This window comes from Dryobates pubescens, chromosome 2 (genome assembly GCF_014839835.1).
Source record: "Dryobates pubescens isolate bDryPub1 chromosome 2, bDryPub1.pri, whole genome shotgun sequence".
Lineage (NCBI taxonomy): Eukaryota > Metazoa > Chordata > Aves > Piciformes > Picidae > Dryobates > Dryobates pubescens.
Window position 1 is genome coordinate 53,398,731 of NC_071613.1, and position 15,975 is coordinate 53,414,705.

The 15,975-nt window shown below is 43.8% G+C and overlaps 1 protein-coding gene across 2 annotated transcripts in view; it reads right to left on the bottom strand.

The window, feature by feature from the left end:
• The window catches only part of EPC2 (enhancer of polycomb homolog 2), a 51,124-nt gene that overhangs the window by 17,362 nt on the left and 17,787 nt on the right, over positions 1-15,975 (bottom strand). For both annotated transcript variants that reach the window (XM_054177658.1, XM_054177663.1), the window contains exons 2-6: positions 15,078-15,237; positions 6,279-6,424; positions 2,688-2,894; positions 1,781-1,929; positions 857-989 (exon numbers count right to left, since the gene is read on the bottom strand). In XM_054177658.1, the coding sequence (XP_054033633.1) occupies positions 857-989; positions 1,781-1,929; positions 2,688-2,894; positions 6,279-6,424; positions 15,078-15,237 (795 nt within the window). The remainder of the gene's footprint in view (positions 1-856; positions 990-1,780; positions 1,930-2,687; positions 2,895-6,278; positions 6,425-15,077; positions 15,238-15,975) is intronic.

Genomic DNA, 15,975 nt, shown 5'->3' on the forward strand with positions numbered 1-15,975 from the left:
AAGAAATTGTTCCTCGTGTCCAACCTAAACCTCCCCTGACACAATTTCAGGCTATTTCCTCTAGTCTATCACCTGATAGTCGGGAGAAGAGACTCCAATTTCCTTTCAGGGAGTTGTAGAGAGCAACTCCAGCACCTCAATGTCCTTCTTGTAGTGAGGGGCCCAAAACTGAACCCAGTATTTGAGGCTGCACTTTTCTTTCACCTGTGTTTGCTGCTTACCTAATGCTGAGGGCCAAGCAGTGGCAGACAGAACTGCACCTGCTGGGTCTTACAGAAAAGTGTACAGGCCTCAGTCATGGCAACCGACTTAAAATACCAGTGGTTTTTAAAACGTTAACTGCTTCCAGCTGTTTCCAGCTGTCACAAGCTGCAACAGTTGTATTCCTCTGTCTGGAAGTTACTAAACAAAGATCACTTCATCAGCTCAGAATCTTTTGGCATTCTAGCTGTAATTCAGTAAAATCCTGTGCTTTCAGGATTATCTTTGCACTGAGGGTCAGACATGGATAACAGAAAAATTCAGTGTTCCAGTCTCCCTTTAAAGGGAGGAGGAAAAGTAATTGACTGTATTTTGCAGTCTGATGGAGGCCTTGATGCCCACTTGACACCTCCCTGTTTACATCACCTTACAAGAACAGGGACAGAGCTGGAGAGGAAAATAAAGATTACTGCAGTGCTGCTGTCCAAAGGAACAAACAGCAACATCAGCCCAGCTTTTAAAACTAACATTTAAAACAGATGCTAAACTGGAAGCAAACACAGCAGCCTCCTCATCTCCTACCTTCAAATGTGGCAGGCTGGACTCAAAAATGATGGAACTGGTAGTGAGAGCCTGGCAGCAGAAGAAACCTTACCTTAACTTTACATTCTTGAACTTTATGATGATTTCCATTATGAAGAGTGGATGGAGTTGTGCTCATCTCCTTCTCAGGTCTATTAAGCTTTACTTCATTAAGGATTTCACCTCCATAATCACCCAAATGGTACCTAGGAATAAACACAATACTGTATTCCCATGGGAAATGGGTGAAACAAAACAGGCAAACAGTCTGCATAAACCTTTCTATTTTGGCTTCTGAAGTTGTGCATGTACAGAACACTAGAATCCATTCACCAACAAATTACAGGCAGTGTTTCCAAACCTGTGTGATGAGAATTGAACTCTCTGTGCTATAAATCATTGCATCGTTAAGGTTGGAAAAGGCCCCCAAGATCACGAGTCCATCCACCCACCCAGAGCTGCCTGGTCACTGCTAAACCATATCCCTCAGCACCACATCTATACAGGGATGGTGATTCCACCACCTCCCTGGGCAGCCTGTTCCAATGCCTGACCTCTCTTGCAGGAAAGACCTTTTTCCTAACATCCAATCTAAACTCTCCCTGGCACAATTCCAGGCCATTTCCTCTCATTCCTTCCCTGATACTGGGGAGAAGAGAATGATACTCAGCAGGCTCCAACCTCCTTTCAGGGAGGTGAAGAGAGGCCTCCTCTCCCACAGGCCTCCTTTTCTCCAGACTAAACAACCCCAGTCGCCTCAGCTGCTCTTCTCAAGACTTGTGCTTTAGACCCTTCACCAGCTTCACTGCCCTTCTCTGGACATGCTCCAGGACCTCAGTGTCCTTCTTGAGAGTGAGGGGCCCAAAACTGAACCCAGTATTCAAGATGTGGCCTCACCAGTGCCCAGTATAAGGGGACAATCCCTTCCCTAGTCCTGCTGGCCACGCTGTTGCTGACACAAGCCAAGAGCTCTTACAGATATCATTTGCAATTTTACCTTTTCTCAACAACTTCTAATGTCAAATGCAATAGCTCCCGTTTTGTTTTCTCCCTTCTCTTAATCATCTCCAAGATGGTTATGGCTCTGCTAAACTCTCTCCTTAATTTCAACATCTTCTCATAAGAGGCTTCATCATTCTTCCGATTCTGTTGAAGGATTAAACATATTTTAAGTCAAAAGCAAAACCTGGGAGGCATAAATAACCACAAAATATAATGGCTACTCACAATGCAATGCAGCTGCAAGTGAGAATCATACAAGTACACTCAGAAGCAGCTTTTCCTAAGGCACAACCTACTTGGTAACCAAAGCCACAAAACACAACTTCTGAGCATGCTGAGAAAGAGCTTTTCACGTGTTTTCCCCCATTGTTTTGTCTGCTCAGATCAAGCCAGGCAAAGCTTGTCAGAACAGGGAACTGCAGACTTAGCTCCTATAACTCTTTCCACCTTGAGTCTGTACATAAAGTTGTGTACATAAGCATACAAAATGCTAAGTGGTTATAGATTTCCTGCTCCAGTTCATGCTGCAGATACAAACCCTGAACTCTGCTCCATGGCAAATGGAAGATCCTTCTCTCCTTTTTACAGAGAGGGAATTTTGTAACCTAGCAAGTCCCACAGCCACTTGTTCATGTGCCAACAACCATAAACTGCCCTTTAAGCTTCAGCTTTCAGAAAACAGAGGGACTGTAAAGGTGTCTATAGAGAACTGATGGATTAAACATGGACTACATCATGCAGCAGGCTTGAAGTGGGGCTGGCTGATCCAGCAGTGCAGCTACTGACAGACAGATCAGCAACTGTGGATACCACAGGACAGAACCTGCAGCATGCTGCAGAGGTGATTCCCATGACTGGAGGATTTACAGTGGCCAATTTAAGAGTCAAGACTGCCAAGTTACCTTTCTTGTCTGCATCTTCTCAGTTCTCCTTCGGAAGGCAACATAGGGGTCGTTGTTGGTGGAGCCATCCCTCTTCTCTTGTTTGATTTGGGGGATGAGAGATGGCCCTCTGCAGTTTTTACGCTTCCTTACCCAGTAGTCATACACAGCCTTAATAAGGTAGTCATCTTCGTTTAGCAGCAATTTAGCTTCCTGAAGTGTGACAAGCTGGAAGAGAACACACAAAAGGTGCAGTTGAGATGAGGTGGGAGTGGAAGAAAGTAACTGCACATTCACATCTCTTGTGCACTTTCTAAATAAACCTGATTCTTTTCCAGCACAAGACCATAAAGGGAGGAAAAAATATGGATCTATGCTACAGTACTGAAGCGACCAGTTGGTCCTCCTGAGTGAAGTATACAGGTGCCAACTTTTCTGAACCAGCATCATCAGAAACTTCCACACAACAGTCTAGAACTTCATCGATTTCTTCATGAAACCTGGAAACCCTATTTGAAGCAGTAACATGCACAAGGTATAAATAACCTACTACAGGCTGCAGAGCATGATCTGGGAATCACTTCTATTGGACTAATTTTTCTTCTGAAAAACCCCAAAGGAGTTCCTTATTGGTTGGCCATTATTAATGTACAATTCTCTGCAGTTTCATGTTGATTCCCCTAGAAGAGATTCTACTGACAGGACAAGGGGTAATAGTTTTAAACTAGAAGAGGGAGATTCAGACTAGAGAGAAGGAAGAAATTTGTTACACTGAGGGTGGGGAGACCCTGGCTCAGGTTGCCCAGAGAGGTGATAGATGCTCCATCCCTGGAACCATTGCAGGTCAGGTTGTTTGGGGCTCTGCGCAACCTGCTCCAGTTGCAGAGGTCCCTGATGACTGCAGGAGAGTTGGACTAGATGACCTTTAAAGGTCCCTTGCAACCCAGACCATTCTATGATAATATTCTACTGTCTATTCTGAAATAAACTGATGTCTTAATTTTTCCCCTTTATTACAGCTGAGTGACACAAAGATGCTCACTTTTTACCTAAGCTATTTCAGTAGGAGGTGGTTAAACACAGGTAATTATAGAATCATAGACTCCTTTAGGTTGGAAAACATCTTTGAAATTGAGTCTATTAATGACATAATAACTTCTTTCCCCCCTTTCTTATGTTCAGCTTTTTTTATGGAAATCAGACCAAATAAATGCAAAAGGCATCACTAAACAATACATTAGTTTAACAACTTCCTATCATCTTAAACCAAATCCTTAAATAAAAAGAAAACAGAATCTGTACTATCACTTAAAACAGAAATTGGACAGCACTTTTGTCTTCCCCACAATGTGAACAGTATCAGCCAAGCAACTTAAATCTGGTTTTGCAACATGTCAAACTATGTAAAGTCTTGTCCTTATGTTAGGATAAACTGAAAATGAAATTATACATTTCAGAGAAACAAGGCTATCCTAAGTTTAACCACTGCTACTCTAAGTGTTAGTTCCAGCCAGGAGAGTGGGAACCCCCTGCAATCTACTGTAGGATTAGAAAAACACTAACTTGTTTTTAAAATAAAGAAAAAAGTCAGTAATCCCTCTGTGCTCATGACCTCCTGCTGCACTAAACCAATAATTCTGCCTCTGTTCTAGGCAGTGGACAGCAGCCTGGTTAATAACCAGCATGCCCCATCCACATGTAGAAGGTGATGTGATTGTGTACATAGCCAATACACAAACATCACTCCACCACTGCTTTAAAATAATTCCAGTCTTATTTGTCCTTTGCTCCCTGCTTCCCACTAACATATTTCTTAAAAAAAAAACCACCAACCAACAAATGAATCAACAACTCTGCCTGGAACACACAGAAAAGTTACATTTCAACCCTGCTTGCTTGTTTCTCAAGTACTGCCAGTAACATGGTTGCAGAGTCCCTATACTCCCTGCTTAAATCCGGTTATCAAAGGATTCCTAGGGGAACATCCACGTCTGGAGCTCTCTCCTTGCTGAGGAAGGTGTTCCCATCTGCAACCTTTTCTCTTCCAGAGGTAAGTCATGTAAACGGCAAGAGAATTGTGCAGCACCCCCGGTGGCATGTGAGAGCATTATAACCCCGTGTGGGGAAGCAATCTGCCAGGCAGCCAAACTTCTTTCTTTCCCAGGCTCCAGTAACCTGCAAGAGCTGTTTTTATCTTTCCATTCCTAACACAGAGCTCAGGACAGAGCTACTCAACAGGAACTAAAAATCTTTAGCCCAAAAGCAGGACAAGCAGCTGGAACACACACCTCGCAATCCCTGCAGCCAGGCAGAAAATACTACACAGAAAATCCCACAGAAGCTTCACCTACAAAGAGGGATTTCTCTTTACACACCTCATCCAACATCTTTTCTGTCATGGATTTCCTTAAATAAGCACTTTCTGCTTCAAAATACTCTTGACCTCTGCAATGCTTCAGTGCTATTTACATTTAAGGGAAAGAGAAAGGGCCAGCTGCCTACACAGAAAAATTCATATTCTTACAATAAATATTGTAAGAATTTTAGGCAAACATCTGTAAGTTCTTACATTTAACTTCATTACTCAAGCAATGAAAGATGAAAAGAGTGTAAGAAGGATGCAAATTAATCCAAAGAAGTGATAACCAGAATTGCTTTAACTGAAAGCCAAAACAGGGGTATCTCCATCAAAGCTCTCACAGCTCTGAGCACCATGTGTTCAACAAGGACCATTCAACGTACTCTGCAGGCTTTTTTATTCACATCCCATCTTCTTAACCCAGCAAGGAACCTTTAACTAATCCTTGTTACAGTTGCTCCAAGATGTAGAGAATACAACATTTTCACAGTATCACAGTATAACCAAGGTTGGAAGAGACCCCAAGGATCATCAAGTCCAACCTGTCTCGGTAGACCTCACGACTAGACCATGGCACCAAGTGCCACATCCAATCTCCTCTTGAACACCTCCAGGGATGGTGACTCCACCACCTTTGTCCTGGGCACAAAGCATTGGACTAAATCAGGTTAAGCAACTGAAGGCAGAACTGTGGATCCTGCAACAGATCCTTCACTCCTGCAAAACACCCACTTCACTGAGAAACAACTCTACCCATTTCAGGCTTGTCTTTCAGAAACTGACCTTTCAGATGTAACTTTTGAGCAATGTTTTTGGCCTTAGGACCCTTCTCTAGACACTGGGCTCATGGAACACACACCTCAGGAACTGATTATTAAATACCCACCAGCACCAAACGAAAGAACGAATTTGGATTCTCATGTATGCTTATAGCCAAATCCTGCTATCATCTGCTGATCACCACAAGCTTCTTCCTTACCAACACAGGTTAAACATGATCTTCTAAGTTGTCCTGTCTAACACACCATGCTCAGGAATGAAAAGGTAAAAACAACTCCCCCCAAACAGTTTCCAAAAGCTCCTCCCCAACCCCTTTTTTCTAAGTTACCAATACTGCCAATGTGACTTCTGTGTAACTGCAGACTCACACAAACATTTATCCTGTTCGTAGCACATAAACTGAGAAACAGAAAACCCCACCAGCAAAGTCAGAAATGAGAAAGCCTCAGTGACTTGTCCCCACAGTACAATACCTGACTAGAACTGGCTTTCTCGAGTCTGTCAACCATTATTTCAAACTGCAGCGGCTTGATTTCCATCTTCCGATTCAGCCTGTTCAGTAGGGTTTCATCCTCAGAGTCCATGTCGTAGTCTGGCTGCTCATTGTCCAGATTGAAGGCTGCAACAGAAACAGATGTTGAGATGCTGGGTAAATAACATACCAGCCTGCATCTGACACTCGGAAATCAGAACTAGTCAAGCTGCAGAACAGCAAATCTCTGCTGTAACACTTCATGCTAGAAAGTTTCCCCATGGAAGAGCTGCAAGAAGGTAGGTAGAAGTTGCTCATCTGAAGAGAATAGGAAAAGACCTTCAAGATCATCAAGTCCAACCCATCACCCAACACCATCTCATCAACTAAACCATGGCACCAAGTGCCCCATCCAGTCTCCTCTTGAACACTTCCAGTGCTGGTGACTCTACCACCTGCCTGGGCAGCACATTCCAATGGCCAATCTCTCTTGCTGGGAAGAACTTCTTCCTAATATCCAGCCTAAACCTCCCCTGGCACAGCTTGAGACTGCGTCCTCTTGTTCTGGTGCTGCTTGCCTGGGAGAAGAGACCAACCCCCAATCTCCCTTCAGGTAGTTGTAGACAGCAATAAGGTCTCCTCTGAGCCTCCTCTTCTCTAGGCTAAGCAACCCCAGCTCCCTCAGCCTCTCCTCATACGGCTTGTGCTCCAAACCCCTCCCCAGCTTTTTTGCCCTTCTCTGGACACATTCCAGCAACTCAACACCTATGTGAGGGGAATCGAAGACATTTTTCACTCTGAGTGGTTTGAAGGGTGACAGGAAAAAAGCTTTTGTTTTAAAAAGTCTCACAGACACATATACTTTAATACAACTTTACAAAACAAGATCAAAAATGCTTCTTAATGCTGTTCTAATACAGCTCCTCCAGAGTATCATGATAGGATTCTTAACAATTAAGACAATTTTCAATCAAATCCCACACTTGACAAAAAGCTGAAGTTCCAATAATTTCAGTTGCCCGCCCTCAAATAGTTCAACACAGCCAGAGCCTTAAAATACTTAACAGACTAAACATTTTCCTTCTTCATACAACCTCAACAAACCATAAATATACTAAGACCAGTCCTATGGGAATTCTTCCCCGCCCCAAGCTCAACTCAGCTCTAGATTTAGGATCCAAATGTTCTTCCACACTCCCCAAAGTTCTCCACTTTACAGCAAAGCTCATGTCTTTATTACAGATTGTGCATGCATTTCTCTTCCATACACTGACAAAGTTTCTAGCACTACTGAAAGCAGAAGACAGTCATCATTCAGGCGACAAAGCAGAAACTAAATTTTTCCCCAACAAGGGGACAAGGTGCGGGGCCATCATGTTGAGACCGCGCTTTTGCCACCAAAGTTTGGACCAGATGATCATTGGCATCCCTTCCACCTTGCTGTTCTAGGATCCTACCAAGTGTGACCAAATGGCATACAGCAGCAAGAACTCTTCATATGAAATGCAAAAGCCCTGAAGAGGTGAAGCACTAACCACAACACTTCAAATAATTCAATCAACACCGTACTGTATTTACAGCAGTGAAGGTTTCTCGAAATCTGTTCTATTAGACAAGTATCTTTATGCTCTTAACTCATGGTTCTGAGTGCTAACTTACAGAAAATCTCTGCTACTCAGCTTCTCAGTATGCTTTGAAATTACTTTAAAACAAAAACTGGGAAGACCAGGAGCAAAAGAACAAAAAAAATAAAAGTCTGCAGCAAACTCTATTGTCTTCTCTGCCCCAGCCTGGCCAGTCAACCAGCAGGTGGTAAGCAGCCTGTTCTCTCTGTATCTCAGTCCAACCCAAGACCACTCTCTGCTCCAACACAATGAATTCCCTAAACCACCACCAGCAGTTCATCTATGTGTTTGGGCATGGATGCTCAGTCATACACAACTGAGGTGCTACCAAGCAGCCCCTTACCATTTTCAGCTGCAAACTGTTTCCTCTCAGAGGAGACAAAGCTTGACCCATCCTACCTCTGACAGCACCACTTGGTCAGAAGGCTTCCCTGGCCTAAACACACTTGTAAACATACACTTACTTCAAAAAGAAATTAGATTATAAGGGGTTGTAACTATGTATTAAATGGAATTGTTATTAATAATTCAATAATAGGAGCTGTACAACTAAGACACCGTCACTGGACATGACTCATAGTTTGCTCTCTAACAACTAACAGCTCTTTTAGACTTCACCTGCAGCTTAGCCCTGGATCTTGCTTCTCCTCTGGCAGTCTGTAGGAATCCAAAGCTCTGAGATAAAAACTGACCCAGATTTTATTATTTTTTAATTCACAGTTCTGTAAAGCTGCATTAAACCCTCACCAGGCAGGACTCTGCACTTGAGAAGACAGTCTTCTGTAGTACCTGGGGTGACTGCCCCACAACCCTGTTCAAAAAGCTGAACAGTGCCAAGTATCACTGAATTGACTTCCACACACCAGTGCTGAATTTGATAAAACCACTCTCCACACCATCTTCAGCTCCTGCAAGCTCTGCTCCAACCTCTGAGTGCTCCCAGCAGAGCCACCTGGGAGCAGTGCTGGCACCAAGAGTGCATCACATCAGCCATACGCTGAAACGCAGGAGTTGTGCCACCCAAGCAGTAACCCTTACAAAGCTTCTTCCTCACACAGCACTGGCCACTGCTCACATGGGGACCAACTGGCTCCACCTGTTCATCAACAGAGTTGATTTCAAGGCAGAGCTCTCCAAAGCAAGACCAACTTCAGCAGCTCATCCTCCTCCTATGGAGTAATGATACCACACTTCCCCTCCACTATAATCTGTGATTGAATGACTTCTTGAGCATAAACTGCCACTTTCACCAGCAAGGAAATTGCCCCAAGAGCCTACAAAACCACTCCAGTCCTCCTGTACACTGTGAAATCCCATCCAAACAACTCCACTCAGGGGAGGGAGACAAATTTTCTAGACTAGGTATATTCATTCTTTTTAAAAGCAATCCTAGTAATACAGCAGGTCTCTCCACCCTGAACTCCATGTTCTCACAGATGACATGAGAATGCACAGAAATCCAGTGAAGCCCTGAAAGGGCACTCCTTGTCTAACCTGAGACAGATGCTGATGTTACACATCAAAAAAAGTCAGCCTGTCAATAGATAATTCAGTAATCCCCGGTGAAAAAAATGTTTCAAGTCAAGTATCAGTGAAAAGGAAGATCCCTTTGACAGAGAAGAGGTGATGCTGCTCACCTGTAGATTGTGAGCAGTAAACTCACCTTCACCTCCACAATGAGGGAAGAGCAGTCACTGAAAGTTCTTTAACCATGCACTTTCCTGAACCACCATCCAGAAAAACCAAAAAGAAAGAAAAAGAAAACTCAGGCAGGCCCAAATAAGATCTAACTAGCAGCAGACACTAAGACTAGTAAGAACAAAAGAAGTCCAACCATTCAGTCAATAAGAAACTTCAAATCCCAGAATGGCTTGGATTGGAAAAGACATTAAAGGTCACCTAGCTCCAACTTCCCTGCCATAAGCAGGGATACCTTCCACTAGACCAGGCTGCTCAGAGCTCTGTCCAGCCCGACCATGACACTTCCAGGGATGGGGCATCCACAACCTCTCCAGGCAACCTGTTCCAGTAGCTGACCACCCTCATGCTAAAGGAAGTTAAGAGATCACTCACGCTCATGAACACATTACGAATATCAGTGATGATAATGTCTCCATCTCAGAGAAGGCAGATTACTGCACCACAGACTTCCAAAGCCACCATATGGTGCACCTCAGTTGCAAGCAGAAGAGTCCTTCCCTCACTGCTTGTTGTTAGCAATTGGAACCAGTCTGCAGGAGTATCCACTGGGCATCAGGACCAGTTCAAGACACACAAGGGCGTATGCAACCCAAAGTGGAACCACCCTTTCTGGCTGTTATATAAACCACTAGCTAAGCAAGGTCCACCAAGGATCAAGTCCACCAAACTTCATACATGGTATGAAGTTATTTGCTGATAAAACACCATCTCTCTTAGCAATTTGAGACTTCATGAATAACGAATGAGGTGCTGAAAAACTTGAAAATAGGAAAAAACCCAGAAACCAACAAACCCAAAACTACACTCAGAATTTCAACTCTCCAAAAGTATCTTGATAAATAATCAAAATGACCAGTTAAAAGGTATCCAACACAAACCTGCCAGGAATAAGCTACATCAAATAAATCCAGTCTCATTTTCTTACATAGAAAGACACCAGTAGTGCAAGAACAGCAGGAGCCCTTGTCACACGTTCTGCTTTCCATCCCTTCTAGCAAGGCTCTTCTTCTGCTAGCAGTGCTCCTCATTCTATGTGTCATGAGCTGGAGTTACCAATACAGCTCACTTCCAAACAAAGGGAGTTTACAGGGAGTCTGCAGGTGAGGGACCCTGAAACTATGGCAGCGATACTGGCCTTCCACCTCTTTTTCCAATGCAGACAGGAAGGGCTAAGTCTCAAGCCACTCTTCCACTGCTGCAACCATATGGAGTTCATCAACCCCAAGCCAGCTCTCCACAGCTCTGGGACACTCATGGAAGGGTCCTCCTTCCCTGAAGTTTGTCTATCACTGCTCTCTGAAACAATTTCAGTGATATCCTAATCTCCAGTTTTCACCTTTTCTCAAGCACTGAGAAAACTGTACTGGTTCCAGAAAAAGCCATTGCTCACCCTGGAGTTGGCCTCTAGCATGGCAGCTTGCTGGCTTCAAAAGCCATCACATGACACAGGTGGTTTATGTGCTGAGTGACAGAACCATCCATCACCACACTCTGCTCCTGCCCCTGCCATAGCAACAGATGCAACTGCTCATTCACGCCTGCAACAACTGAAGAACTGGTTCCAGCCACACAGAGCACCGTATTTCAGATGACCTGCTACTAGTTAGGTATTTGGAGAAGAACCAGTCTGCTAGCTCACCCATAATCCTTCCTCCAGGGAATTCTTGGGAGGTTCTTGTGACTGACAGATGAGTCCAGTTTTTCTGCTCCAAAACATGTGCATTTCTCTACTTTGCATGTTTCCACAGTGCAGCAGGACAGGGCCTGGCTGATCCTACCACCGAAGTCTACCTGGCATAAATGCTCAGAGCTCCTTGCTGCTAACTGCTGTTGCAAAACCAACCTCCTAGTTTACATCCTCTGCCACTGTGACCACTCCCCAGGGCAGTGCCTGTCAGGAGGGATTTGCTTTTGTTTACTCCAGCTCCCCTAGGAGCTGAGCTTACATTAACTTACAGAAATGCAATTTGTTTTTAACTTAAGTTACATGAAATTGGGTTTCACTTAACTAATTTCATTTGGCTAACTAAATTAAGGCTGCGGTTCCACAGTCATTTGAAGCTGACAGAGGCGTGAGTTACCACTGAAAACAAGTGGTTCCACCAGCTTCCCTCCAGCAAGCCACATTCCTACCACCTTGTCTATGCCAACACCAGCAATCATGCACTGAGCCAAGACAGAAAACTGATAAATATGGAGGCTGATCTAACCAAAAATGAAAGATAAGCTCTCTGCCAGATCCCATCACAGAGTTAGCTCACTCATGAACACAAATGCCACCAGGAAGGCTCTTGCACAAAGAAAGGACTGAACAGTGTTGATCCTGCTGGCAGCAGATACATCTGCACTGACCACAAGAGAATGAACAACCACATCACGGTAGCTACAGCTAAAGCAGTCATGAAGCCACAGAACACCATCTCAGCGCCAATTCCTGGCTGGAACAGAGCTTCCAGCACTCCCTGCCTGCACCAAGTAGGTGCTCAGGAGTGGAGATACCAGGCAAATACCTGTTTTACATATCCAAACTCAAAGTCCACAGCCTCAACAGAGCCTCTAAAAATGCTGAACTCACAATGACTTAAAATAGCAAACTCTCCAGTACATGAAGTACACACAAAATCCCAGCATGGTGGGGGTTGGAAGGGACCTCTGGGGATCATCCAGTTCAACCTCCCTGATAAAGGGAGGGCACCTACAGCAGGTTACCCAGGATCACAGTGTTCAGGTGGGTCTGGAATCTCTCCAAAGACAACAGCTCCACAATCTCTGTGGGCAGCCTGCTCCAGGGCTCCAGTACCCTTACACCAAAGAAGTTTCTCCTCATCTTCAGACGGAACCTCCTGGATTCCAGTTAGTGCCCACTACCACTTGTCCTGTGGCTAAGCATCACTGCAAAGAGTCTAGCCCCATCCTCTTGCTCCCCACAAGTCCTTCAGTTCTTGCTGAGCATGAGAAGATTCCCCTCTCAGGCTACTCTTCTTCAGGCAAAACAGCCTCAGGTTTCTCAGCCTTTCCTCCTCACAGAGATGATCCATTCCTTTCAGCATCTTCACAGTTTCTACTGGACTCTCTCCAGTAGTTCCCTGTCTCTCTTGAACTGGGGAGCCCAGAACTGGACCCAGCACTCCAGCCTCACTAGGGCAGAGCAGAGGGAGAGAAGAATCTCCCTTGACCTGCTGGTCACACTCTTCTTAATGCAGCCCAGGAGATCACTGGCTTTTTGGGTTTAATTTAAGGAGTGACTCCAGTTGATCCCACACAACTTTATGAAGATTCTTTGAACTCTGTTTGAACACTCTGACTGTGCCACTTAGGATGATGCATTAGCTTGGTTTCATTACCCTTTATACACACAGATGGGTTAAATACATTGACAGACACTAACAGTGTATTTTGAACTCCATTTTTATAATTTCAAACACTCAGGAAAAACTATTAGGCATACTGCAATAACTAGAACAATTCAAGAGTTTAATTTATATTCAGTTCCAAGTCACCCAAATTGGTGCTGCCTAGGTCATTTAACACCTGGAGCTACCCCTCTTTATGAATTCCATACCTCAAAGAAATTAACTTTCCTCTGATTGGAACTACTAACCTAAAAAAAAAGAATTATACCAGGAGTTAAAAATATTAAAATCCTTGGCTACTAGATGAACAACAAAATATAATATGCTAGAAATAACCACCAGTAAGTACAGATTGGCCTCTTGGCATCTACCAGTTTACTTAACTTCCCTGGCCAAAGTTAGTATTGCTGCTCTTTGTGCTTTTAGCAGTAAACCAAATTTCTAAGGAGTTTATGGAGAATAAAGCTGTCTTGTAATCACACCTACTCCAACCACAGTATGTGGGAAAAATTATCTTGGACCAGTATCTGATGTTTATCTTCAGCTCAAATACCTTCTGTAATTCTGTCCAGGAAGACTGAGAGTCTCAACAAGACAAAGAGTGTTTTGGCATAATGTAGTTAGCACTTTTAGACATATTTATTAACAATATTTACAAGATTCCTGGCAATGGCCAACAAAGAAAAGAACAGAATACATTCCTCATTCTTCATTTCTGTTAATTCAACCTGCCTTTCTTGCAGCTTTGTTTCTTCTGCTAAGGACAGAAATACTTCATTTCTTTTAGCTTATTTCCCACATTACCAGCAGGTTCTCTACTAGATCACAGAGGATCCTGAGCATTTTTGTTGTTATTTTAAATCTCTTATATTGTAAATACATGGGGGGAAAACAGGGAGACTCAGCCACACTAGTGAGAAATGATGCAAGATCTTCAATATACAGCTGGGTTTGAGCTTAAGAACCTGTGTCCAGCTTCAATTTCAGTTCTAAGAAGGAGAAGGCACACAAACAGCAAATGCTTTCTCTGCTCAAATCCACATGAAGTTCAAGAGCCTCTTGTGTGAGGAACGACCAGAAGCTCAGTAAGATCATTACTGTCTACATGAAATCCAAACAACCAAGGACCACGCTCCTGCTCAAGGTGCCTTAGCGAACATCTGTATATAGAATAGAATTAACCAGGTTGGAAAAGACCTTGAGAACATCAAGTGCAACCTATCCCAGTCTTTCCAATACAACTAAGAACCAAAACCAGTAATGAGGAAAGTCATCTCTCTAAGACCAGGACAGAATTTTTCCTTTACCATAGGGACTGACAAGCCACCGCCATGATTAAATCTCATGTGTTGCTACAAAGATAACTCGTGGGGGAAGCCCACGTTACAAAATAACCTTCTAGAACCACCTGGTGCAAAGGACAAACACAATCTGTATGCCAAGGAACAAATGTGTGTCACTTGTCAACAGAATATCAGCAAAAAAAGTGTTACAATTAATCCAGAGATGAAGGCTGGCATCATTCCATTTCATTGGTCTCCACTGATAGAGAAATTTGAGTTCACAGCCATTCCAGACCCATTCACAGTATCACCAAGGTTGGAAGAGACCTCAAAGATCATCGAGTCCAACCCATCACCACAGACCTCATGACTAGACTACGGCACCAAGTGCCACATCCAATCCCCTCTTGAACACCTCCAGGGACGGTGACTTCACCACCTCCCTGGGCAGCACATTCCAATGACGAATGACTCTCTCAGTGAAGAACTTTCTCCTCAACTCGAGCCTAAACTTACAACCCCTCTACCACTCCCTGCATTAGCATAAGCAGCTAGGTTGGTTCAGTTTTCCCTTCTCAAAAGGAGGAAGAACAGAAGAATAAGACGGACAACTGGCTTGAGCAACACCACTGGACAACCCATGGACAGGACAAGGTTGTCCAGCTACTGCACATGGAGACACAGGACCAGCACTGAGCCCAGAACAGAGACAGCAGGAATAAACCTCACATCTACTTTCAACCTGGAATACTGGAACAACTTTGCTCTCAAGACTGTTAGAAGACGACTCAATTGAAATGGGGAGGGGGGAGAAGAAAAGCAGCCACAGTTTACTTACGTTGAATGTGAATGAACTGCTTTGGTTGCTTAAACTCTCCTTTGTACAAGCGATTGTAGTAGTTGACATTGCTCTCCGCTTCAGGGACCGGGATAACCATGCTCTCCTTCTTCTCTCTGAACACTTGCTGTGCTGAGATTGCCCGTTGCAAATGATGTTCCTGCAAGAGGAAATGGAAGAGTTTTATTTAGGTATCAGTACACACAAGTGCATGCAAAGGCAGGTCCTCCTTTTCTCACACTTTTCCTGCTGTTCTACAGCAGACACAGACAGAAGAGCTGGGGCTTCGCTGCACTTCAGAGGGTGGGGGAATGCCTGCTTCCAGCTTAGTGAGAAGATGCATTCTCCATCGTTTACTGTGCCATAGAGTTCCTAACTGATGGGAATCTCCAAGCTGCAGTGACTGCAAGGCATGACTACAAACAGATGAAGAGAGCCCTTTGTTCAACAGCAGCCCACACCTTCTGCCATACCGGGAAAGACTCAAACTACACAAAATAACCACAGAAGAAAACTAGGTCTGGTGTAAACCAAGCCCATCAAAACCTGTCACAGAGAAAACATATGCAAGATCAGTTAACAGATGCATAGTAAGTCTTTTAAAGTAATAAAAGCAACAGCTTCAAATGAAAAGAATAACTAATTTTACCATTCCTGCTTACCCAGCAGCTCTTACTGGCCTGCTTTAGAAGTTCAGCTGGTTGAGAGCAACAGAAAGAGCAGTCCTCATGGAGCAACACTTGAAAAGCATGCACTCCCTCAACAGGTATCACTTCATTTTATTCTTACATAACAGGAATCAACTGCTACAGAATAATTTCAAGCAGAACTCAGATCACAACAAGCCTATTAACTTACAAAGACTTTTTCACACAGAATTTTAATTAACTCAGTGAAA